At 52.7% G+C, this 22,758-nt stretch overlaps 10 protein-coding genes across 10 annotated transcripts; 6 read left to right on the forward strand and 4 right to left on the reverse strand.

The window, feature by feature from the left end:
• Positions 1-1,520: 1,520 nt before the first annotated feature.
• J4E86_010980 (uncharacterized protein) lies at positions 1,521-2,416 on the forward strand (the record flags this gene model as incomplete). Its single annotated transcript, XM_051451474.1, has 3 exons — positions 1,521-1,722; positions 1,779-2,018; positions 2,070-2,416. The coding sequence occupies 3 exons, from the start codon at positions 1,521-1,523 to the stop codon at positions 2,414-2,416; spliced, it is 789 nt and encodes a 262-aa protein (XP_051297343.1).
• A 4,977-nt stretch (positions 2,417-7,393) lies between these two features.
• On the forward strand, positions 7,394-7,941 carry J4E86_010981 (uncharacterized protein; the record flags this gene model as incomplete). The annotated part of the gene is made up of 2 exons (XM_051451475.1): positions 7,394-7,471; positions 7,528-7,941. 2 exons carry the CDS (start codon positions 7,394-7,396, stop codon positions 7,939-7,941), a joined length of 492 nt encoding a protein of 163 aa, XP_051297344.1.
• A 189-nt stretch (positions 7,942-8,130) lies between these two features.
• Positions 8,131-9,227, forward strand: J4E86_010982 (uncharacterized protein; the record flags this gene model as incomplete). Its single annotated transcript, XM_051451476.1, has 3 exons — positions 8,131-8,188; positions 8,237-8,713; positions 8,761-9,227. The coding sequence occupies 3 exons, from the start codon at positions 8,131-8,133 to the stop codon at positions 9,225-9,227; spliced, it is 1,002 nt and encodes a 333-aa protein (XP_051297345.1).
• Positions 9,228-9,730: 503 nt separating this feature from the next.
• On the reverse strand, positions 9,731-10,634 carry J4E86_010983 (uncharacterized protein; the record flags this gene model as incomplete). The annotated part of the gene is made up of 5 exons (XM_051451477.1): positions 9,731-9,814; positions 9,863-9,960; positions 10,012-10,047; positions 10,104-10,369; positions 10,429-10,634. 5 exons carry the CDS (start codon positions 10,632-10,634, stop codon positions 9,731-9,733), a joined length of 690 nt encoding a protein of 229 aa, XP_051297346.1.
• A 535-nt stretch (positions 10,635-11,169) lies between these two features.
• On the reverse strand, positions 11,170-11,961 carry J4E86_010984 (uncharacterized protein; the record flags this gene model as incomplete). Its single annotated transcript, XM_051451478.1, has 2 exons — positions 11,170-11,777; positions 11,835-11,961. 2 exons carry the CDS (start codon positions 11,959-11,961, stop codon positions 11,170-11,172), a joined length of 735 nt encoding a protein of 244 aa, XP_051297347.1.
• A 190-nt stretch (positions 11,962-12,151) lies between these two features.
• On the reverse strand, positions 12,152-12,899 carry J4E86_010985 (uncharacterized protein; the record flags this gene model as incomplete). The annotated part of the gene is made up of 2 exons (XM_051451479.1): positions 12,152-12,663; positions 12,719-12,899. 2 exons carry the CDS (start codon positions 12,897-12,899, stop codon positions 12,152-12,154), a joined length of 693 nt encoding a protein of 230 aa, XP_051297348.1.
• An 811-nt stretch (positions 12,900-13,710) lies between these two features.
• Positions 13,711-14,529, forward strand: J4E86_010986 (uncharacterized protein; the record flags this gene model as incomplete). Its single annotated transcript, XM_051451480.1, has 2 exons — positions 13,711-13,854; positions 13,927-14,529. The coding sequence occupies 2 exons, from the start codon at positions 13,711-13,713 to the stop codon at positions 14,527-14,529; spliced, it is 747 nt and encodes a 248-aa protein (XP_051297349.1).
• Positions 14,530-14,923: 394 nt separating this feature from the next.
• Positions 14,924-16,012, reverse strand: J4E86_010987 (uncharacterized protein; the record flags this gene model as incomplete). Its single annotated transcript, XM_051451481.1, has 2 exons — positions 14,924-15,941; positions 16,002-16,012. 2 exons carry the CDS (start codon positions 16,010-16,012, stop codon positions 14,924-14,926), a joined length of 1,029 nt encoding a protein of 342 aa, XP_051297350.1.
• A 2,020-nt stretch (positions 16,013-18,032) lies between these two features.
• Positions 18,033-19,367, forward strand: J4E86_010988 (uncharacterized protein; the record flags this gene model as incomplete). The annotated part of the gene is made up of 1 exon (XM_051451482.1): positions 18,033-19,367. The coding sequence occupies one exon, from the start codon at positions 18,033-18,035 to the stop codon at positions 19,365-19,367; it is 1,335 nt and encodes a 444-aa protein (XP_051297351.1).
• Positions 19,368-20,096: 729 nt separating this feature from the next.
• On the forward strand, positions 20,097-21,671 carry J4E86_010989 (uncharacterized protein; the record flags this gene model as incomplete). The annotated part of the gene is made up of 2 exons (XM_051451483.1): positions 20,097-20,700; positions 20,767-21,671. 2 exons carry the CDS (start codon positions 20,097-20,099, stop codon positions 21,669-21,671), a joined length of 1,509 nt encoding a protein of 502 aa, XP_051297352.1.
• Positions 21,672-22,758: the final 1,087 nt, after the last annotated feature.

A 22,758-nucleotide genomic window follows, 5' to 3' on the forward strand; every position in this document is an offset into this window, starting at 1 on the left:
CACAAAGCATCATGCGCATGCGCTCCGCTTTTCAGTCGCTCATTGCATAAGCGACTACTTCAAAGAGGCCCTTGTTAGATATGAGGTGAAACTGCAGGAACGTAAAGGGGTCGGGATTTGGCGACTCTACGAGAGAGTCATGGTCTGAACCCTTCTGCATCAGAGATACATTCGGCTCTTCGGATCGATACCAAAAGTGGCGGTCGTCTGAAGCTGCCACGGGCGGGTTACTCCGCAACTCAGAGATCATCCTCTTAATTTGCGGTGACCAATATATCCGCTCGCAGTCTTGGACATACTGAGTATACTCAAAGAGCTGTGCAAATCGCATCAGTTTCATATCAGGGTCCACGTCGTAATTGCAACTTCGAACCAGCTCGCTCGCCGACACGCGATCTGTATGGCATAGGTGGGCCACCTGCATCTCGTCCTCAGTCTCTTCAGTGGACTGTTGAGCCGGCATTTCGGCGAGAGGTCGCCTGCTTGTAGGACAACTCGGCTTGAACCAGGGTGTCCTACAAAGCGGACAGAGATTGAAATCTGGGCCTCGGGATCGGAAGACTTGTTTCAGGCATTCCTTACCGAATACATGATGGCAGACAGGTACGCCGCACACTTGGAGCGGCAGGTCCGATGTTCTTGTATCCGCATTTGTAGTACCAAAAGCCGCCCGACAGATGCTGCATTTGCTGTCGTCTTCATCGGGAATACATGGCTTGAGGTGTCGGAGGAAGCGTGGGTAATTCCTGTCAGGGCCACATGTGTTTAGAGAGACATTTGAGAAGTAAGAGTTCGTTGTCGTGGATGCCATGATACTGAGCAATTTTTGCGGGCGGTACCTGCAGTCTCAAAGAGCTGATGGGTCGGTTGCGAGTGAAATACGATCGTCTGTCCAATTGTTTGCCAGTTACTACAAGTCTCGTGATCTCTTGCACCGTCGGATCAGTCTGGTGATATCGGGAATATACCACAGTAGCCAAAGGGGACCCAGATATGCTTGGTACTTCTTCCAGTGACTTTGGCAGAGCGTGATAAACCTGACAATGCTTGGAGACTGCTCGCAGTGACTAGAATGACCGAGGGCCGTATTCAGTTTGACCTAACGCATGCATGCTATTATTAAAGCAGCCATAACGCCAACTATATAACGCGCCTGTACCCAAGCTATGAGCATTCATTGACAGCTCCATCACTCTAGACAATACGACGATAAAATGACGGAAATGTACTACGCGCTCGACTACCCAGGAGTGTACCTCAAAACCGACTTCGCAGAGAGCAAAGTACGCATGGCAGTCTTGCGAGAGAACTCTGCAGACACCGGCGAAGCCCCGTTGTATGCTGTCTGGGACTCCCTCTGGGGCTTACCTGATATAGTGGCTCGTCCGACCAAAGATATGTGCGGAGAAGAAGGACTGCGCGTACATAGCGTCTTGGTGATCGAAGAGGAAATCTGGGGGGGCGTTACGATCTTGAGTTAGCCACCGGGAAAGAACGAACGCCGTCTGCATGTCTACCCTATGGATGACTTCTATCGCAGTGTTCTCAAGTATACCGAGGAGAACGATGCCATGCAAAACCCCGCACTTCGATACAAGCCGATGCCCTTGCGGCTTGTCGCGCCGGAGAATAAGACCCATGAGGAGGATGAGGATGATGATGAGGATGAAGAACTGGTCAGTAGCGGCGGTATCCAGGGGCATCGCTACGATACCCGCAACGGTGAGTCGCTGTTCCATTGTCAGTAGTTTGGGACATCGCTAATCTTTCGTGAACAGCCAAAGGAAAGGGAAAGCAGAAGCAGGCGACTACCGACGAAGACATGAACACATCGAGTGAGGACGAAGAGGACCAACCTTTATACGTGTGCGTCCGCCGGCAGGGTACAAGCCCATACTACCTCATCGCCGAAGACGACAATCTCTTCCTTGTTCGTTATGAACACGCTGGAGAATGGGACCGCATGCTGAAAGAAGGCCCCAAAGGCAACCTGAACTCCTTTACCTTTAACAGCGCTTGTAAGTATTTCGCAAAGTTACCTCTACGGGGCAGTCGCTAACCCCGAACAGCCCGTGTTGAGCTATCTTCCTTCCCCAAAGGCTTCAGCATCCGACTAATCGACTGTGGCATGACCTCGAAGAAGAAGCCGGCGAACGCTCCAGTCGGTACCACGAATCGCGATACGCTTGACGACAACACCTTTCATCTACTACACCCAGAGACAAATAGGCTGAAGCACCGTGAGTACTATTACTCTTACAATAGGCACGACAACTCGGTCGAAGAGGCGAAGATGTATCCAAAATGGGACTACGGAATCGCTAAGTATAACGAGAGCGTGTTGGATGAGTTTCTGAATGCGCTGCAGGATCTAGTGTTGGATGCCGCTGGCTCGTGGACCGACAACAGGCCTTGATTGGGATATCGTGGTGCGGTCCGCAGATTCTAACCTTGGAATGGATCGGCGTGATGGACGTGGAATGAGGATCGTGGGTGTTTTGGTATGTATCCAGTCATCCACTCTTGTCGAAAAATGCGCAGCCAGCACCACAACAAAAGTGTAAACGTGAATCGCGTCGCGAAGTGATGTGACAAGGAAGCCCAGAAGACAGGTCTTGTGCTCGAGCTCCCCCCCTGGAATGCCCGCCCGACCGCCAAGCCCTGTCCCCACAAAATACCCGTCCTGTACCTCGGTGAAATTCCCCGAACACCAGCATGTCACTTACCCCATTACCACTTCGCCCCGTCGTTCCTTCACTCAAATCGCATGTTTGATAGACCGGATTACGCATTTGTCGATCGATCTCATGGAACTTCACGCCGAAGTTGCCTAGAAGCGTAGGTATTGGAAAGACCGGGGGGCAAGAGTGTGAGTTACTGAGGAAGATGCTCCGTGGCCAATGAGCGGGAGGGATGGGGGATGCTGGAATGGGGTTAGTGCTCTACGAGGCTCGCGATGTGGCATAAGGGGGTTTGTGGTGTTGTTGGTGGTCATATTGCGACGGCGGATGAGGAGTTTACCAATGGTTATACTTACATATAAACGTACTTTTGCGTGTACATGTGAGACTTGCAACGTGCTCAGATCGTTGCGGTGGTCGCAGACATGTTCAGCGTAGAGACGTCACGTGGTGAGATTCTGCCCAGGTGCACGGTATCACGAGGGCGCTTCGATGACTTCACCGATGGAAGGTGTGCGCAATGCAAGACGAATATGATTCTCAGATGCAAACATATGTATTCTACTATTACAACAATGGGAACTACATGCGATGCGAGAATATGTGATGCAGGGGTATTGTGTTGCCAGAAACGCCAAATGGACTGTGCTGGGCCGGAGCCGAATGATGTGATGCGAACGCCCAAAACTACCGATGATATGCCGGGGGGTATCTTACTACAAGACTATCGAGAACATGCGAAGAAGAAAAGAAAATATCGCTACACAACGTGTGATAATGCGCCACTGGTCTGTCTGTTGCCGGGTCTGCCGGGACCGCATTGGCCAGGTGCAGTGGCTATGCGTGGCTTGAACGAGATGCGAGATGCAATGCTCATGAATGAACACATCAACGACGCGACCGTCTCCGGCCACTCGACTCGCCACTCCGATGGCTTGGTCTAGCTGAGGCCTGCGAGCTGCTTACGCAATCCCAATTGAAAGGTATCTGCGATGTCGGAATCGTAACACCTTCATACCGTCGCAGTCTTTCTCGGCGCGGGGGTGGAGAGGGTTGCGCAAACGCTTCTTGTCGGACTTCCTCAAGCGCCTGGTTCGTGGCAGCAAGTACAGCGAACCTTCTGTCAGGCACGCGACGAGCAGTTGTGTTCGGTGTGCGAGAACGCGCTTGGCGCGGAGAAGAAGCTGACTGGTCGTGCTGACGAGAACGGTGGTGGCGGTTCTGAGACCGTGACGACTCTGGACTTGTCTGAGATGCAGTCGAGGAGCGATGCTGGCGGGACGAGCGGTTGCTACGAGGCGAAGAATCCAGGGTCTGGTAACTGCGGTGTTCGCGCTTTGGTGTCTTAGGCGGGGAGGGCGCAAAGAGTGACCAACCCCGAGAAGGTTCTGGTCGGACGTTCTTCTTGGATTTTGAATGTCTTACAGGGTCGCGCTTCGCTCCGCGCCCGCGCAGAGTGCTTTGCGACGTTTGCTTTGGGTGCTGCCGCCGACGGTGTTGACTTCGGTGGGGGCGTGGGTTCAGCAGAGCCTCCTGCGATGAGTTGACGCTACTTGGCTCAGCTGCACGGCGATAGACCTGCGGCACTTCGACGTCCAGTGTCGAGCGGCGTCTCTCGCGAGTTCGGTATGCATCTTCGTACTGGTGTTGCGATCGCGGACGGTGCTCCTCCCTCTCTCTTTCGTGGCGCGGTGACCGCGGAGATCGCGGGGTAGAGTCACCAGATCTTCTTCTTCTGCTCGAGTCCTTGGAACTGCGCTTCTCTGAATATTCTGCAGCGACTTGCCTTCCCTCTCCATGAAGCGCGCTATCCGCCGGTCGGTCCCGCCTCTTCTTCTCGTCCGACGACGACGAGTCCTTACGCTTTTTGTTGCCTGGAAAGCCAAAGTTGAAAGACCAACACATGGCGACCAAGATGCAAGTCTCGGATCGCTGTGCGCCTAAGATTCAAGTCCAGTATCCAGGTTCTGAAGAGGTGATGACTGCATGCATGCAGATGCCGAAGTTCGGAAAGCTAAATTCGACGATGGGGGACGCGGGTGATACTTAAGACGCGCGACACAAGCCAATAGACAGGAACAATCTAGCGTTTCAAGGGAAGGAGACTTGAGAGAAGCGGATTGAGAATTATGATATCATGTGAAGACAAAGAGTGTTCCGGCCGGGCAAGGGAGCAAGTGCACCGCAGTCGCGGCGTGGAGGCCAAATTCCAATAGACGCATGGCCATAAGCTAAATCAAGAAAGGATTCAGTCAAAGTACCTTGTATCGAGGGTTTGCGCTCCAATCAGGGCACAGCCCACTTGATGGTGTGCGAGAAAGTGACTGATTCGTAAGTTTGCACACAGTGGCTTACTGGGCCACATGACACCTCGGGCTCCAGCTGATCGCCTCATTGTCTGGCGCACTGCAGATGTCGGTCTGCAGTGAAATGGAGTGTAGAACACTGGAACACCAGCGCAGGGCCGGCTGTCAGTCTTATAAGCTGCAGCGATCTGCCCGCGACGTTTATGCTTCTTTGTGTGCGGCTTCTGTGCGTACCTGCGTCGCTGCTACGTGGCACCTGTGCTGTACAGAAGAGCGGCGGGACGGTTGCGGGACGATCCTGGGTGCAGAGTTCGGCCATGCTGCGAGGGTGATGGGCATTGCTAGCTGCAGCATGGTGCATGATGGTGCAGGTTAGCTGCATGATGATGACCGCCTGACCAGCCGAGCGCTGCAACATGTTGGGTTCCTTATCCTTATCGGCCCATCAGCGACGTCATTGGTGCGAGAGCGCCCCACCGCCCCAAGCGAGCTGTGAATGCTGGCTGCGATGCCTCGCAAGGTTTCAGCCATTCCTCATCATCGCCTTCAAGGGTTGCACGGCCGCGGGAGTGTGCTGTTCCTGCTTTTGCACGTCCTTAGCACAGACGGCGTTCGCGACACACACGCTCCGCCTCGACGCCTTGCTGCAAGCAGTTCGCGCGCGTCGCGGAGCCTTGGTAGGTCCGAGATAGCTGGCCAATAGTCGCGCGCAGACGCCTTTTCCCAACCAAGTCGTGGCGTTTCCAATGAATCGAGGAACCATTCGGAAGCAAGGCAGAGCAATCTATATTGCAATTGCCGTGACCGACACCATCAGAACGATATCGGCGGCGCCGGAGTATTGAGAAGCAGCCTGGGTTAGAACATGTCGCATGCTATACGATGACCCATCCAATGAAGAGCTGAAGCTGATCGTCCATCAAGAGGTGGGGATGCGGTAGAACCCGAGATCAAGTGCTTGCGACTCGTTCCGATCGCACTTGCACGAGTCCTGTCAGTTCGGTGTCGGGCTGTTGCATGGCGACTTGGCATGAAGACGCGTTAACAACATGTTGCGTCATACAGGAGAGAGACTGGGGAGATGATCTGAGAACATCGCGGATGGAATGCGACATGAAGAAAGAGCGATGTCGGAAACATTCCGATGGCCTGCCGAAGGCATCCACCCACGCTGTGCAATCACGCTAATCTTCACTAGTGCCGCGCGCGCATCTTGCGGAAGCTTCATAAGATGCGGTGCAAAGATGCGGTGCACTGATGAGCGCAAAAACGTCGACCGGTCAGAAATGTCATATGCAGGTGAAAAGAATGTTAGGTCGAGACAGAAGCTGAAGCCCCAGGCAGTGCAATGGCTCAGCCCCCAATGTTGTCGCGACTCAAATGTCCTGCCACGCCGCCTGCATATCCCTCAACCATCTTCTTCTTCTTCTTCTTGACCAACTCAACTTGCTACATTGAATCTGCCTCTTCAGGCAACGGCAAACATTCACATCGATGAACAGCCTACGAACGGATGCACGGGCGCGATTTCTGTCGGAGCAGAAGTCCAAGCAAGGTGCCGAATTACACGATGCTAGAATTTCGCTATTAACTGTTGCGCAATATCCGAAAGTAGAGACAACTGTCAACCTAGGACGTATTCGTTGGCCCCAGACGTCTAAGATCTGTGACCAGATCAATAAACCTATTCGCAAGCACGGAGACGCGACAGCAACAGCATCCATGCGGCTGATAAGCTTGGAGCGCGATTTCGACGGAGTCCTTTCCATCGACCATCGAACCTTTCTGGAGATCTTTGACAACTTCGGGTATGATCCGTACTGGCTTGGCATGATACAGTTTTCCACATACGGGTTCTTTCCTCGACTGAAGGAAGGTGGTACACAGTATACTTGCTACCTACATACTGTGTCGTATACGATGCTGTGGACTTACGACTCTCGTGAGACGACCACCAAAGCCGTGCTCATAACCCGAGAACATTCCCAGTCTCCTCAGCTGATCTACATGGGTATGATGGGCATTATCATTCGCCACAAAGATCTTGTGAACGACGCGCGTTTCTGTTCTTTCGTGTGCGCCATACAGATGGTCGATTGGATCGAAGGCACTGCTCTCGAAAACTTGGGCCGCATTCGATCCATAGAGGTTACCACTGGACATGGCGCATGGCATGAAGTGCAGCACGACTCTACTCCAAGTACAGATGACCTAGTGAAGGATTCTAAGCAGCTAGGATTGGTACTTACAGATCTTGCAAATATCCCGCGGCACGCGTGCATTGTAAGAGCAATTCTCGACGACCTTGCATCAGTCCAACCGTTGTCATTTCGGCAATCGGCGCTTGCGCAATCCTCGAACACCAGCGTTCCAAGCCCCTTCGACGACATTACTGTTGCTGCATCAATGTTGAAGGGCCAGACACAATCGAGCGAGCTGCAGGCATGTTATCTCCAGGAACGTGGTCGGACACAGCAGGCTGTAGTACGTTGATACAAAAGATTGAAGACGTTGCCTCACCAGCTGATCGTGAAACACAGATTTTCAATCTCCTCACACGCGACGATGCCAAAAGCAGCAAAGACATCGCACTAGCAGCGCGAAAGGACAGTTACTCGATGAAGACTATAGCGATCATGACTATGATCTTCCTGCCTCCCACCTTCTTCGCTACTCTTTTCGCTATGCCTTTACTGAAGTGGGACGAGCCAAAGGTCATACAGCCAAGCTTTGGCATCTACTGGGCTGCCTCTATACCAACCACTGTGGCAGTACTTCTGATCTGGCATTGGATGTCATCTGAGAAGACTATCTTCGCTGACGCATGGAGGTGGAACAAACACGAGAGGCACGAGGTCGACGAAGATATTGACCTTGAGGAGGCTCAAATTAGGAGGAGCGTCCTGTGTCACCCTTATAGACTGAGATATGGGTCGAAGCAGAAGGGGGTGTAGACTTGAAGCATTGGTCTATCGACATCCATCAGTGAGGAAGGTTCGTTCGGCTCTTTCGCATATCTCCGCGTCTTTATCTCCGGGTGGGGCACCCCGCTGTCGTCATCTCGCGACAACGACGGCAGGCATGAAGCTCTCCATCAACAATCCTTACTTCGCACTACTGCACAACTCAAACAGAAAGCCAAGATGCCTCTCATCGCGCAGAACCCCAAAGACCGAGTCATCCTCGGATTGATGACATTTGGTAAGCTTCGCAGATCAACAACCCAACACCATGACTAATGCATACCAGGTCCCGACGAGACCAGCGGTGCGCGCATCACAGAATTCGATGAATTCACCAAGCATCTCGACTACTTCCAATCCCAGGGCTACGATGAGATTGACACGGCGCGCATGTACGTTGGCGGCAAGCAAGAGGCATGGACGCGCCAGGCGGGGTGGAAGGACCGCGGCTTTACTCTCGCCACCAAGGTGTATCCTTATGAGGCTGGCGTTCACAAGCCCGACAGGCTGAAGGAGCATTTCGAAACTAGTCTCAAAGAGCTGGGGGCGGACTGCGTGGATATCTTCTACCTGCATGCGCCGGACCATTCCGTGCCGTTCGAGGAGACACTCGGTGCTGTGAACGAGCTGCACAAGCAGGGCAAGTTTGTCAACTTGGGTCTCTCGAACTTCGCTGCATGGGAAGTCGCAGAGGTGTACAACATTTGCAAGGAGCGAGGCTGGGTGAAGCCGACCATTTACCAGGCCATGTACAACGCAATTAGTAAGTTCCCAGCTTTTGACGTGGGGAGCATCGTCTAACCGTGCAAGCCCGCGCCATCGAACCCGAGCTCATCCCAGCGTGCCGCAAATACGGCATCGACATCGTCATCTACAACCCCCTAGCCGGCGGTCTCTTCTCCGGCAAGATCAAATCCAAAGACATCAAGCCCGACGAAGGTCGTTTCGGCACCAAAGCAGACCGCGTAGGAAGCATGTACCGCGACCGATACTTCAAAGACGCCACTTTCCAGGCTCTGAAGATCGCTGAAGATGCTGCACAGAAGCACGACCTGACCCTACTCGAGATAGCGCTGCGATGGTGCGTTCACCATTCCGAACTGAAGACCCGAGTCAAGGGCGGCAACGACGGTGTGATCATTGGTGTTAGCAGCTTGAAGCAGTTGGAGGGCAATCTTGCGGATTTGGAAAAGGGCCCGCTGCCTGATGATGTGGTGAAGGCGTTGGATGAGGCTTGGATGGCTGCTAAGGCTACGGCGCCGACTTACTTCCGGTAGACGGTAGTTGATATTCCGCTAGACTACCCAACCTTCGTTTCCAACTTGCCTTGAGCATTTCCCGTGCTTTATCCATGAGCTAGACGACTAGAATCGGTTCAGAGTCCCACGCCGGCCAACTCCACCACATCAATACTCCACCATATGCATACTAGACTACCATGTATTCATCAAGGTCTATTTTCGGACCACGAGCCACCAGCATCTCTCACTAACGTCTCCAGTTGAGAGACAAACGCATCCCACACGTTCTCATTGTGCTGAGCAATCCCGTCGTGCCACTGTGGGTAATTCTCCCCTTCAGACACGCCATCACCACCCACCCCATAGTCTCGATGCAGCAGATCATCTGGCCCTGCACAGATAACGTGGAAGGAGACGTCATATACAGGCCCGCCACTTGTTGAGTAACCCTTTCCCCTGAACTTCAGCCCGCATGCGATGAAGCGAATGGTATAGCCTTTGGTGAACGGCAAGATCTCAATGCGTGCTAACGGTATGTATTAGCTCAGATAATAGGTTCTAGGGTGTTGGGCCCACTCACAATGTTCGTTCAACTTCAACGGCCAGTGTGGTTCCTTCGGTCCCTGTTCATGCATACGGGTGAAATCTCCATCTTCGTCGTCGAAACTTACACCTCTAAACCGCGGCCATCGTGAGTGGTAGACTTTGGTGTCGTCTACAATGAGGTATTCGTACTTTCCTGCGTCTTGGCGGCAGCAGAGGAAGGTCGCTTGGTTCAGTGTTAGTGTTCATGTACGTCGGTTATCTTGAGAGGACGTACCACGGTGTGTTCCTGTAGGCTCAATGCTGTCCTCAGCTGCTTTGTGGCTGTTAGTGACAACTCTTCCGGTCTCTCATAGAGTAGTCACTTACCGTTGGCAGCATCTCCACTGGCCTCGCTACCGGTTGCTCGCGACGATGGTTTCGTGCCTTCCTTAGCATCATCCAGACCTTGGAGCTCTTGACGCTGAGTGGACTCCCTCGATGCTACGTCGTCCATGAGGTCTTGATCTCGCTCGGTGAATGAGCTTAATTGGGTCCGAACTCCAGGACCATCGGCCGGCTTATAGAGAATCTCAATGCCATCCGACAGTACTGCTTCGACCAGGAGCACACAGTGTATGCGAATGCGGCTCTGTCTGCCATGTTCACGGTTGGACCGGAAAGTGTGCGAGATCTTTCCCAAGTAGAGTCCCACAAGTAGCTGAAGCCCGTCGTGTGTTCAAGGGCGTCTGGGCGCTTCACGACTATCGAGGTATGGCCGGGGATGTCTGCGAAGTTTTCTGCGATGTAAATCCCAGGCCATCGGGTGGTGTAGTACATCTCCGGGTCCTGGCTTGTGATGGTCTCGAGGTCTTTGATTGCGTCTTTGAGCTTGATGATGGCATTACGCGTTTGGGCCATTGTGTTTTGCTATCTCTTGGTACCGAGTGAGCTTTTGGTGGGTGTGATAGAACGAGATTAGGCGTCATTATATGATGAGTCTTGTAGCAAGTTTGATAGTAGTATAGTTGCGTCAGGTCAAGCTTACTACGGCAATCGATCGGTTTAGTCACAGCAAGCAGGCTTCAAACAAGGCGACGTCAGCACCCGATGCGCTCCATACATTTTCGGCACCAGTCGTACCATCCTAGGTCTCGATACCAAAATACAAAAAACCATCACGCAACCCACGCTTTCGACTTGCGCAGCCTGGATATGTTCTACCAGGTACATGCAAGTAACTATTCAAATTCGCCTCAAATCAGGTACTGTGCAACAAATGCAAGAGACAACAAGCTATGCATTCATTAACTCCAAAATTGCAACAATACATGGATACCTGGTTATCACAGCCTCTTACGAATGGGTTTTCAAATCTGAGTGATGTCAAAAGTCTACATCACTGCACGTCGTCTCTTCATACTGCATCGCAGATGTTCTCGTTGTATACTACACTCTACTCACTACCTCCATCGCCACCTTCCATGCCGTCTTCCCCATCACCGTCCTCCCCAATGCTCTCTCCACCTTCTTCGCCTTCTGCCTCATCTTCTGCATCTATGTCAACAAGCTCACCGTCCATCCGCTTACACAACCGTATCCTTCCCTCTCCAACAATCTCCTCCAGCTTATCCATAAACTTCGGAAACACCACCACATTATGTTCTGCACAGTCTTCATAATGCGTCCCCTGCGCCCTACTGCTGTACCTCCCAGGCCTCCCATGCTTCAGTTGAGCATGCCAACGATCGTCAGGTAAGTGCATGTGAAACTCCTTCCAAGGGAATGTGGCCCAGCTACTCGTTGTGCCCTGGCCGCCATATAAATTTCCCTCTATGGGGGGGCCCTTGAACCGTGTAGTATAGCCGCAGTTGTTGAGGCGTAGGGTGTATCCGTATTTGAAGGTGTAATAGTCGATGTGGAAGGCTTTAGCGCCTTCTTTCCTCGCAAGAACATCAACGGACCTGTTCCTGCCTAGCTGCATCTTTGGTGCGTTTTGGTCTTGTAATTCGAGAGTTAGAGTGGCCTGGCCTGCATTGTGCTCGTAGACATAGAGGAGTAACGCTGGTGGATTGTTAGCTTTCGTCTCGGCAGCTTGCTAATGTGGTATAGAGTACTTACAGTCATCGCCTTCCTCTGGGCCTTCTGTGTTGACGTGCTCGGCATTTTCGTGTTCAGTGGTCCCATGTACGGTGATTCCATGGTCAGTATCCTCGTGGTCGTTGGTGTCACGTTCGGGATTCTCCATACTGATAGGGTGAAGTCTGATGGGAATGAACTGATCAAGATGAACTAGGCCACAAGACGAGCCTTATGTATCGTGAGTACGCGTGCAGATTGCACAAACCCGTTTTCCAGCTTGGACATGATTGCAATAATCATACCTGCGCAAACAACTACAAAGACCGCATGTTCAAACCTATTCCCCCTTGTCCAACCTATTCAACGTCTCCATCACTGTCTTCCTCCTCCGCATCATCGTCTACTAACTCATCGCCAACTTTCTTGCACCTCATCATATTCTCCGCTCCCACCATTCTCTCCAATGCATCCATAAACCGAGGAAAGACACCAGCGTTGTATTCTGCCTGCTGTGGGTTATGCGGACCATACGCCCTTCTCTCACGACCAGTCATGACTTCATGAGAGAAACCTGCATGCCATACGTCCTGCGGAAGATGAACATGGTATTCCTTGTAATTATGCCGTATTTGATCATCTCCCCGGCCGGTTGTGGTGAAGAGATCGCAGTCGTTAAAGCGGAGGCTGCGACCTTCTTTGAAAGGGTAGCATTCGATGATGAGTGGGTCTTCACCGCCCCTGCCTCTGAAATGGATGGTCTTCCGGTGTGAGGTGCCTTGTGTGGGGTTGAGGTATAGTAACATGGTTTCCTCGTCGAGGGTAAGGGTTGCGTGGCTCGTATGATGCTCGTATACGTGAAGGAATAGCGCTGAGCATGGTTAGTACCTGAACGTGATGTTATGTATGTACTCTAGTCTACTCACGGTTGTCCATATCTACAGGCGCAGTGATAGCGGGTGCAGAGGCAATCGCTGCGTCGCCGTCTTCTTCCTCTTCACTTTTCTTGGCATGCTGAAAGAAGTCCTCGGAGGCAGTCACGTCTGATTGTTGTTCGGTCAGTTCGGGGTTCTCTTCGGTCTTGTCAGTTGGGTATTTGGTGTCCATATCGACGTTGACGAGAATGATTGAAGTGGTAGGACCGGCATCGACCTCTTGAGAAGACGAGCGTTATGTACTGTCATCACGCTGAGAAGCTTGCTAAGGTCACTCCTGACGCTTGAATATATTTGCTGTTTATCAGTAGAGAGCCTGATGACGGACGACAAACACGCGATGACATTGGTGATCATCTTCCCCGCCAGTGTGACGGAACAGGAGGAGAGACAACACCGCCGCAGTTACAATACTGACAACAGGGAAGCGGGTCGACGTGTGTGTCATTACTGCGTACTCCCTCATGCCTACTAGATGCGATGTCGCGGTCGATCGTCGAGAAGCTCAGGAAATCGATCCAGCGAGATTCATAATGCTATATACTGTGGCTACAGCGTAAGCTCAATAGTGGTGTCAAAGTCGCAATGATGCTACAGCCAGGTTCCCCGTTCCGTTCCGTTTCCGCGCGGAGCAATGACGTCCGCCACTAACCCTCTTCGAGTAACGCGTGACACCGCGTTCGCGCTTCTCCAGGGCTCCCAAGTGCTTTCGGTCGGTGTCTACTCCGACGCGCATGAGCAAGGATGAGTCGACTGATTGCGAACATTTGAGCATTCCGTCGGATAATTTCGCGCGAGTAAGCGCTAGGAAAGGGCGTAGTGCTACTATCACGCAGGTCTGCTCTGCCCTTTCAGCGTGTACATAAGTGGGGTGTTGGATGAAGCATACCCGGGGACTTAGGCAACCCACCGCCAACGTTGTCACATCCCCTCATTCTGTACACGCTTCAACGCCAAGGACCTTAACAACATCAATCACGATCATGGCGTCTCAAAAAGCAGAGTTCATCAAAGTACCGACCGATAACTCAGATGGTTTCCAAACAATGCCCGTAGAGCCCTCGAGACGACTCTCAGAATCTGAACTACGCATCGAAAAGTGCACTCCACAAGATGCCGAAAAGATCGTGAGTTCTTCCATCTTCCTTTACCCAGCTCTCCCACCCCATAAAACCCATCAAACTAACACCCCCACCCAGGCCGAAGGTCTCTACCTGTGCTTCCCAGATGACTGGTGGGCCAAAAAAGAGCCCCCAGAGATCCACCCAGCAGGCGAGAACAGCCTCCAAATCCGGATCCAACGCATGGCCCAACGACTAACCCCCGCCATCACTGATCCCCATCATTGCTTCATGAAAGCCGTCTACACCCCCACCGGCGAAACCGTAGGAATAGCAGGCTGGACCCTTCCCTCCAACCCCTCCGTACACAACCTCTTCCGGCGCAGCGCCGCCACGCATTACGGCTGGAAAGAGAAACAAGGCTGGACTGAGGAAGAAATGGACGAAATGTGGAGTCACGTCAGCAACGAGAACTGGAGCGAGCGCTTCGGCAAAGACGATGAGATGAGGCGGGAAGCGACGGGTGGGCAACGGCATTGGTATCTTGCGCCGCTACTTACGTGGCCGGAGTGGCAGGGAAGGGGCGTGGGGAAGAGATTGATGGAGTGGGCGTTGAAGCAGGCGGATGAGAGGGGAGAATTGATGTATCTGGAGTCAAGGCCGAGTGCAAGGGCGGTTTATATGCATCTCGGGTTTGTGGAGTGCGGGGAGTATAACATGCTCAGGCGGCCGGGGGCGTGAAGGGCTCGGAGACGGAAGAGGAGAGAGAGAGAAGACCGGACTTCCAATATGGGTGTTGCGGCAAAGAATGCGCAGGCCGATCTTGACGATTGAGTGGTCTTTAAGATGCCGAGAGTATCGTGCTACTTCGAGATTATAGGGCAGAGTGCCTGTCGCTGCTGACCTCACGAATATACCAACTATCTACGTGGCTTCTGTGGATGCGATGCGAAGTGCGGAGTCTCTAGAGGTAACCAAGCTTTTCAACAAGGCTGTACCAGGGACTACAGACAGCGGAACAATTACGTATAAAAATCCATCGACAATCGGCGTCGTCAAATGCAGCATCACGCTTCCCATCTTCGCAGATTAGTATCAGATCCAAACAATACCTAATGCATCTCGACCCAGGCTTCTACTCATTCTCCATGTTCTTCCAAGCGACAGCAAGATGCTTTCCGTTGTAATACTTAGGCGCAGCTCCCGCACCGGCCATCTTGCGGCGACGTTCCTCGCTGAATTGAAGGACCAAATCAGCCGCCAACTGCGCTTGACCAACCAACAGCTCTTGGAAAGCCGGTGTTGCACCCAGGGCATCTATGTGAACAATCACGTACTCCAGTACTTCCTCCCGTAGCGGATCCTCGTCCTGGGTGTTTTCACTGGAATACGCGAAATTGACCAAAGCAACGATGTCATCGATGCGCTCACGTGTCTTGAGGAAGTCGCGATGCATGCACAGCTTGAGTGCCTCGTGGAGTTTGTACAGGGCCAGATCCTTTAATGGGAGGATCATGTAGTAATCGGCGAGACAGTACATCTTGGCGTTGAGAAGGAAGATGGCTTTGTGCCCACGTTCACTGTCTCCTACGCGCTGTGCGGAATAGTCCACGGCGACCGTGTCCGCGGCGTGAGACGTGCGGAGGTTAAGCGCGTAGGTGTTCTCAACAAACTCCTCAAAAAGGCTGCCGCTCTTCGTACCCTTGATTTCGTCGATGATTTCGTCCAGCGGTTCTTCAGCAAGGACTCGCAGGTATACAGCATCCAGATCGTGTTCTTCTGCGTCTTCTGCACCTTCTTCAATATTTTGTTCCTCCTCCTCATCGTCTGCACTGTCTTCTTCATCGTTGTCTAACATATATTCGTTATCATCATCATCATCTTCTTCCATCGCCTCTGCGTCCTCTGAACTTTGTGCATCATTTGGGTAAGAGCCTGTCGTATAGTCGCTACGATATGCGAACTCAACAAGACCAAGAAAAATGGGTTTCTCGACTTCAGGCAACGTAGCGCATTTCTCTTCTGACTCTCTCATCGGACCGTTGATGAGACGGTCGAAGGGCTTCGATAGACTTGCCATGACCTGGGCGTGAGCGACTACCGGCGCGCGCTCTTCACCAACGAAGAATGTGAACTGCGGCGACGACAGCATTCTGAAGTGTGTCAGCGACGGGTTGCAAGCTGATAGATCATGATTAACTTGTTCTGGGAACGAAGGCGCCATCTTGGCTGTGGTTGGCGCTCTGCGCACGGGCTGGGGTTGATGATTGAGAGGTCCAGGGACAGATAGTGGTCGTTGCCTTCAATCTACTAAAGTCGAGCTAGAGACGGACATATGCTATGTACAGGGGCAGTTGCGCATGAAACCAGAGCCCCGAAAATACCTTGTGTAGAGCTGCTGAATATAAGGTATGGCAAACAATGGACGTGAGAACTGGAAGGAAGTTTCGGGGCTGACGAGCTAAAACGTTAGCGTATTCCCAACAGGGAAAGGCGTGAGCCCGGACCGATCTCAATCACCACCGATTAGTTCGCTCCTATGCTCGCTCACGCAAGTGTATAGAAACACTGCCTTCTGGGTTGCTGGGCTTCGAGCTCGAAGCTGGAGTCCTCTCACCAGTTGTTTGAGTGTATACATTGGTGGGTTGTTAAGTCACTATGTGTGGGTGGCCAGTGTTCGTCTAGGTTTCATCAACCATGGTATCAAAATACTGTTGACAAATCCGCGTACAACCAGGTAGTGTCATTAACCTGGCGGCTCACTACACCACACAACCGGCTGTGCTCTTGTGTTCGCGCTTGTATTGTGAACGGCCGATTATACTCACTTTGACTGTTGATAGAGAGTGGAACTTTCTTCCAGCACAAATCGCACAATGAACATACTGCTAGCAACCAATGTACAGTTAGACTCTGGGCGAACTGAGAGATGACGATGTACTTTTCGTTTCACTCGACACTGAATTGACGAAAGGCCGGGTGAAAGGTATTGTTGAAAGCTGTATGTTGTGCACATCGCTGATATAATGACACCCTCCGAGGGCGACAACTTGGAAACGTGCTTCCATACCTTCAACCGTATATCTCTTGACTCTTCATTCCAAATCGACCACGCACGCTTGCAAATCCTTGGATAACAATAGCATCGTACCTGACGGCATGGAGAAGCCGGGCAAAAGACCTTCGAGCACCGCTCTTGAATCAATGAACGCGCAATCACCACAAACGAAGACCTCAGGCATCTCGAAACCCAAAGGCTTCCTAGATCTTCCCGGTGGTAGGTGATGACGATGAGCTTGCCGGCACTTTGCTAATCATTGTTCCAGAACTACGTAACCGGATATATGGTTACTGCCTCTCAGGCGTCGGACTGTCGACAGCGGTCGGTTTGGGCAATGCATGCCGAACCACTCGGTCGGAGTACATGCCTTTGTACTTTGGCTCGGTCAGGACTCGTATCCACTTTGTGCTAGTAGAACGCTTTCTCCGGACATTCTATAGTGATACGTCGGTCTTTGCTCCACTTCCCGCCTGTAAGCTACTCGTCGGACTCAGTCGCGATCACGGCTGGGGACCAAATACCAGTGTCGACCTCAAATGGCTAGGCGGGTGGCTGCGTGGTCACCCCAAGGCCGAAGTCTTGATTGAGAACAGGCCGATCAGTCTTTTTGAGGCAATTGATTATGTTCCGTCACTCTTGGGATTCGGTTTGTGGCTTAAAGATATGGATGCTCTTACCCTATGCGCACAGCCAGTGTCGTGTCATGCTCCGTCTGGTGTGCGTAGGCACGCGATTGATTGGGTGTTGACATTAGTCATGAAGCCAGAGTCTGCGCGCCGCATAAGGTGCTGCAATCGGAACCGGGTGGACTACTTTGGAGGGACCTTGACGCGTCTGCGTCTCCGGGGTGGAATTGATGGCGAGAAGATTAGCTCCCTTGAGTTCCGGGTGTCTGGCGGGGGTGAAGATTGGCAGGTCAAGATGGATATTTAGAAGGCGTGGTGAGGTACTGAAGACTGTGGTGAAGGATAGCTTTATGGCTGAAATCAGAGTTGGTGTTACCATGATACTTCCAAGGTTGTCAGTGTGATGTGGTGATGTCGGGAAGAGACGTTCGAGGCCGCCCGCGGAGGCGCGTATAGAACGGCCGGCTAGCCGGATTGGAGCTGGGACTAGCGCCAATTTGCGCGCGCCAGGCCCGCTCATGCAAACATGACGGACTCAGTCTCGCACCACCACCACCATGAGGGTGCGATTGACGCCGTTGCGCCTCTTGTGCGTCGCCATAACCCTCGTGACCTTCCTCTTCACGTCGCTCGTCTTCCGGCTATGGCGGGGCGAGCGCGGCTACGACATACTGCAGGAGCGGCCCCCTCCCGCTGGGCCCGCGCCCGTCTCTCCGGTGCACTTTGGTGAGGAGTGCTCGCCCTTCACCGCCGGCGTCATGGAGCGCGTCACCATTGTGCTGAAGATTGGCGCCGGGGAAGTCGCGACCCAGCTGCCGCTGTATCTCAACCGATTGGGAAGGTGCAAGCAGGACCTGCTCATCTTCTCGGACCGCAAGGACTCGCTCAACGGCTTCGAGATTGCCGACGCCCTCGCCCACCTGCGCCCGGAGTACAAGTTCAACAACCCCGACTTTGACGTGTACGACCGCATACAGGCCACGAACAGCACCCAGGACAAGACGGAGGAGGGGTGGCGGCTGGACAAGTACAAGTTCCTGCCCATGATGGAGTGGACGTCATACATGCGGCCCGAGTCGGAGTGGTATGTCTTCCTGGAACTCGACACCTACGTCAACTACGACAACCTGTACCGCTTCCTCTCCAACTTCAACCCCAAGACGGCCCACTATTTCGGATCCCCCGTTTGGCCCAAGAAGAAGACTACCTTCGCACATGGTGGGACTGGCTTCGTGCTATCGCGCGCGGCGCTGGACAAGATCATGGCGCTGGGCAGGATGTTTGGCGAGAACAAGCACTTCCCCGGGACACACTTCTTCGGCGTCGACGTCAAGAAGCAATGCTGCGGAGACGAGATGCTAGCGCAGGTGCTGAAGAAGAGCGGAGTCTCCCTCCGCGGATACTGGCCCATGTTCAACGGCGAGAAGCCTTTTAGCATGCGCTTTGACAACGAGCAGTGGTGCGAAGCCATCATGACGATGCACCACCTCGGCGAGGACGACTTCACACGACTCTCCCAATGGGAACAAGCGCGATCGCATCCTGAACGACCGCTCATGTTCGAAGAGCTCTTCACAATGATCGAGCCACACTTGCAGGAGAGAGCCGAAGACTGGTCCAACATGTCCGAAGACGTCACATACCGAAAAGGCAAGACAGCCTCCAAGTCCTTCGACAAATGCCAACGGGCTTGCGCGAAAGACGGCCGCTGTCTGCAATTCGAACACGACGGCATCGAATGCCGCCTCGGATACTCCATCCGATTAGGCCACCACCAAAGCCGCGAGGGCGAGCGCTCATGGGTGTCTGGGTGGATGCTAGGCAGGATAAAAGCTTTCAAGCAGGCTCGCTCGCCTTGCCAGGGCGCACGTTTCGTTCATTCGAATCCTTGAGCGGGTTTATCGCGACGTAATGGACGACGATATGAACATCTTTCCTGCACGATTTTACGGCATTGTACGGCGTTTGATACCCCAAAGGCGTTTTTGTGATGGCACGCTATTGTATATATTGTGCAGGTTGTCGGCATATACGCCATGGGTTGGAGGGGTGATGGGTGGGTTGGCGGAAACATGCCGCAATACGCGACGCAGAGTAATGGAAGGAAATCTGCGCAGAGACTCTGCGGCGCCACGATCGAGTCGGCGTATGAGGCCTTCGAAGGTTAATCTTTTGACGCAACGCCAGCCGCGTCTTGCGGCGACTAGCGCATGACGCGCGATCCCGTCGTACCTTACATGAGATGGTTGGGCCATTTGCATACATCTTCGACCTCAGTCCACGCTTCCGGTGCTTTCGAGGCCCAACGCTCCTCGCGAAACGCCAAGACAGACATGATGGCTACAAGCTACTGAAATGAAGGGACGGACCAGTATGTAACTACTCAACGACCGTACCTAATACGACAATAATCGCCATTTGCAGCGAGGAGAATTTTTCCGTGTTTCGTCAAGAACTCATCAATTGTTACTGACGATCTAGGATCATGTGGTGTGATCATGCTCAAACATCATGAGGGGTTTGAGCAAGCCTCTCGGTGTGCTCACAAGATATAGAGACCTTCTCCACACAGCCTTGTTGGCGTTCACAATACGGCCACTTTCCACATTCACCATCTGGACATGGAGGAGGCTAACAACACAAGTAACCAGGGCGAAGAGGACGACCTCAAGGAGTACTTTGTACACAAGGTCCCAAAACTGTACATCGCCGTTGATCCCAAGAACGACAACGGCCAAACATCGGTAGTCAGATACGGCGAGAAGGACAATCGCATCTACCCGGTATGGGACTCTACATGGGACCGAACACCGGACACTATTCGCATGCCGAAATACCAGGCCCTTTTGACCACCAATGGTCCCCACAACGTTCTTGCTATACCCGCAAAGCTAGAGCAGACGGTTGCGGTGCATCATAGCCCACCTGGGGGCCAACAGACCACTATCTACATACATCCCACCGCCAGTGTTGACCAACACATTCCAAGTTATATGAGGATGCTAAGTGCACCAGACGAGTCCGAGGAGGAGCTTGCGAAGCCGATTCCACCATACGACCCTAAATCAGGAGAGAAGGAGGACGTACGCAGGAAGAAGCTTGTTGTGATGGTGGAGTCTGCTTCAGAGCGCAATAGAGGTGATGACAAGGATAAGGGACGCGCATTCATCGACTTATCTGGCCTTGCTGATCCCTCTAGTGCTGACCCTGAAGATACCAGCGACGGTAAGTACTGAACACTGCTATCTGACACCTCTCCGCAGAGACTACATGATGCTAACCAAGCTCTAGTACCATTCTTATACGTCTACGAGCACCATTCATCCAACGCGAAGCTGACATTCGGTACTCAAAGCACCATACAAGTGATCCGCGACAAAAAGGGATACGGCGACCTTATTTTCCACCTCAAGGAACAGGACGGCGACGCACCTCCCTATGTCGAGTACTACCGATTCAAAAAAGGCTACACGCTGCGTTTCAACGACTGCGGTGCGACGGTGCAGAAAAAACGACCCAAGACCACAGACAGCAGCACCGCTGCCACAGAAGGGAAGAAGACGAAGAGCAAGGCGAAGAAGGCGAACGAGAAAACCACTGAAGGCGACAAGAGTAAGAAGAGATCCAGTGTGCCCCAGATGGCGGAGGTTCTGTGGTACAAGGAATTTCACGTCTACTTTCCACCCGATCGCTGGAACACGGGGTTCTGGTACGACACTTGGACCGATGATTATACGGAGGGCTATGGCACATACAATGACGAGCAAGCAAAGCACAACGTGGTGGCTTTCCCGCATTTTATGGACGCGCTAGAGCAATGTTTCAACCAACGGGAAACCGACGAGAACGCGGCGGTCGAGGAAATAGTCGGGAAAGACGGAAAGAGTAAGAGGAAGGGAAGGGATAAAGCGAAGGCCGCAGCAAAGCCCGAAATGCAAGACGGAGAGGGACGGAAAGTGCATATTTTCAGGCGCAGGAAGGAAGGAGAAGTGCTTGTTCCTGATATCAATTTGAGAGTGACCAGGAAGGAAGAGGAGCGGATTATGCAGGAGAGAGCGGATGAGAAGGCGAATGGAGACGAAGATGGGGTTGCGGAAGAGGGGGTTGGGCAGGCTGCAGAGCAGGGAACAAATGCGGGCGTAGAGGAGGGGGATGATCAGATGGAAGAGGACGTGGACGTGAACACGGAGAAGTAAAAGAGACCATACGAGAGGCATGCTGTGGATTGCAGGGTTTTGGAAAAAGGGTGAACTACCTCATCGCTCTCAATACAGAAAAGCACAAGCACGACTAGGATACGATCTAGTAAAATCTGATGCGTTCGCAACTCGTACGTTGCCATCGGAAAAGGTATTGGCGCATGTGATGTCTCTCCCACTGTAATCCTGTCGCATCTGGCGACGCCACGTAATTTCCTTCTCGCTAGATGTTCTCGAAGCATTCCGTTTTGGTAAGATGACGAAATACCGGGTTGGAAAGTGTTCGGGACGAGTTGCGTGAGAATTAGGGCTGAGAAAGGGACCGGCAAAATCGGATCTCTGTTACGCCGCGTTCGACCTGAATGTCAGCACTAGGTAGCAGGACGTGAGACCCGTGGATGATCGTCGCTGCTGTCGCACGTGATCTCGGCTACCGATGGGTCGGTGGCAGGCACACAAGGCCAAGGCGGAAGATTAAGAGACGGCAGGACTAAACTCTAATATTCGCGGTGTGCGCGCAGGTTGCTTCGCACATGTCGCCCGCCCAGACTGCAAGCGCTACAAGGGCCTAAATCGGGAGTTGCAGCTGTCATCTCCACCGTTGGCACTTGTACTTGATTTAAGTGGATTATCCGCCGGTAACTGTTTGGCTTTGTGAAGCTGTGATTAACGACCGTTCATGTCTCGCCTGTTTTATGGCAAGTCTATTGGGTCTATTAAGATATCGTGCAGCTGAGACTGCGCTCGAAGATCAAACGAATCTGATGAAGAAGACCGCGAGAAGCAGACTACATTTGCCTTGCATGTCACTACGCATGGCATTCAAAATCTGATCCAACCGCAGGCATCGTACCTTCATTGCCATGTTGATCGTGCCCGGCTCCCCTTTCGCGCATTCCCGAGGTCTGTTCGCTGGTCGTCACACCGGTTCTCTGCAGCCTTAATCCTTGCATTTCGTAAGAGTTGTAAGGCCTAAAAGGGTGTGTGGGTCCAGGCTAAATCGGGTTTAGTCTTTGCGCATAGCTCTGCCCGGGTGTGATCTGTCAGGGCCAGGGTCCGGCGCGTGTACGGATAAAGCATACCC

This window comes from Alternaria arbusti (assembly GCF_024043155.1).
Source record: "Alternaria arbusti strain BMP 1465 chromosome Unknown scaffold_28, whole genome shotgun sequence".
In the NCBI taxonomy this organism is placed as follows: Eukaryota; Fungi; Ascomycota; class Dothideomycetes; order Pleosporales; family Pleosporaceae; genus Alternaria; species Alternaria arbusti.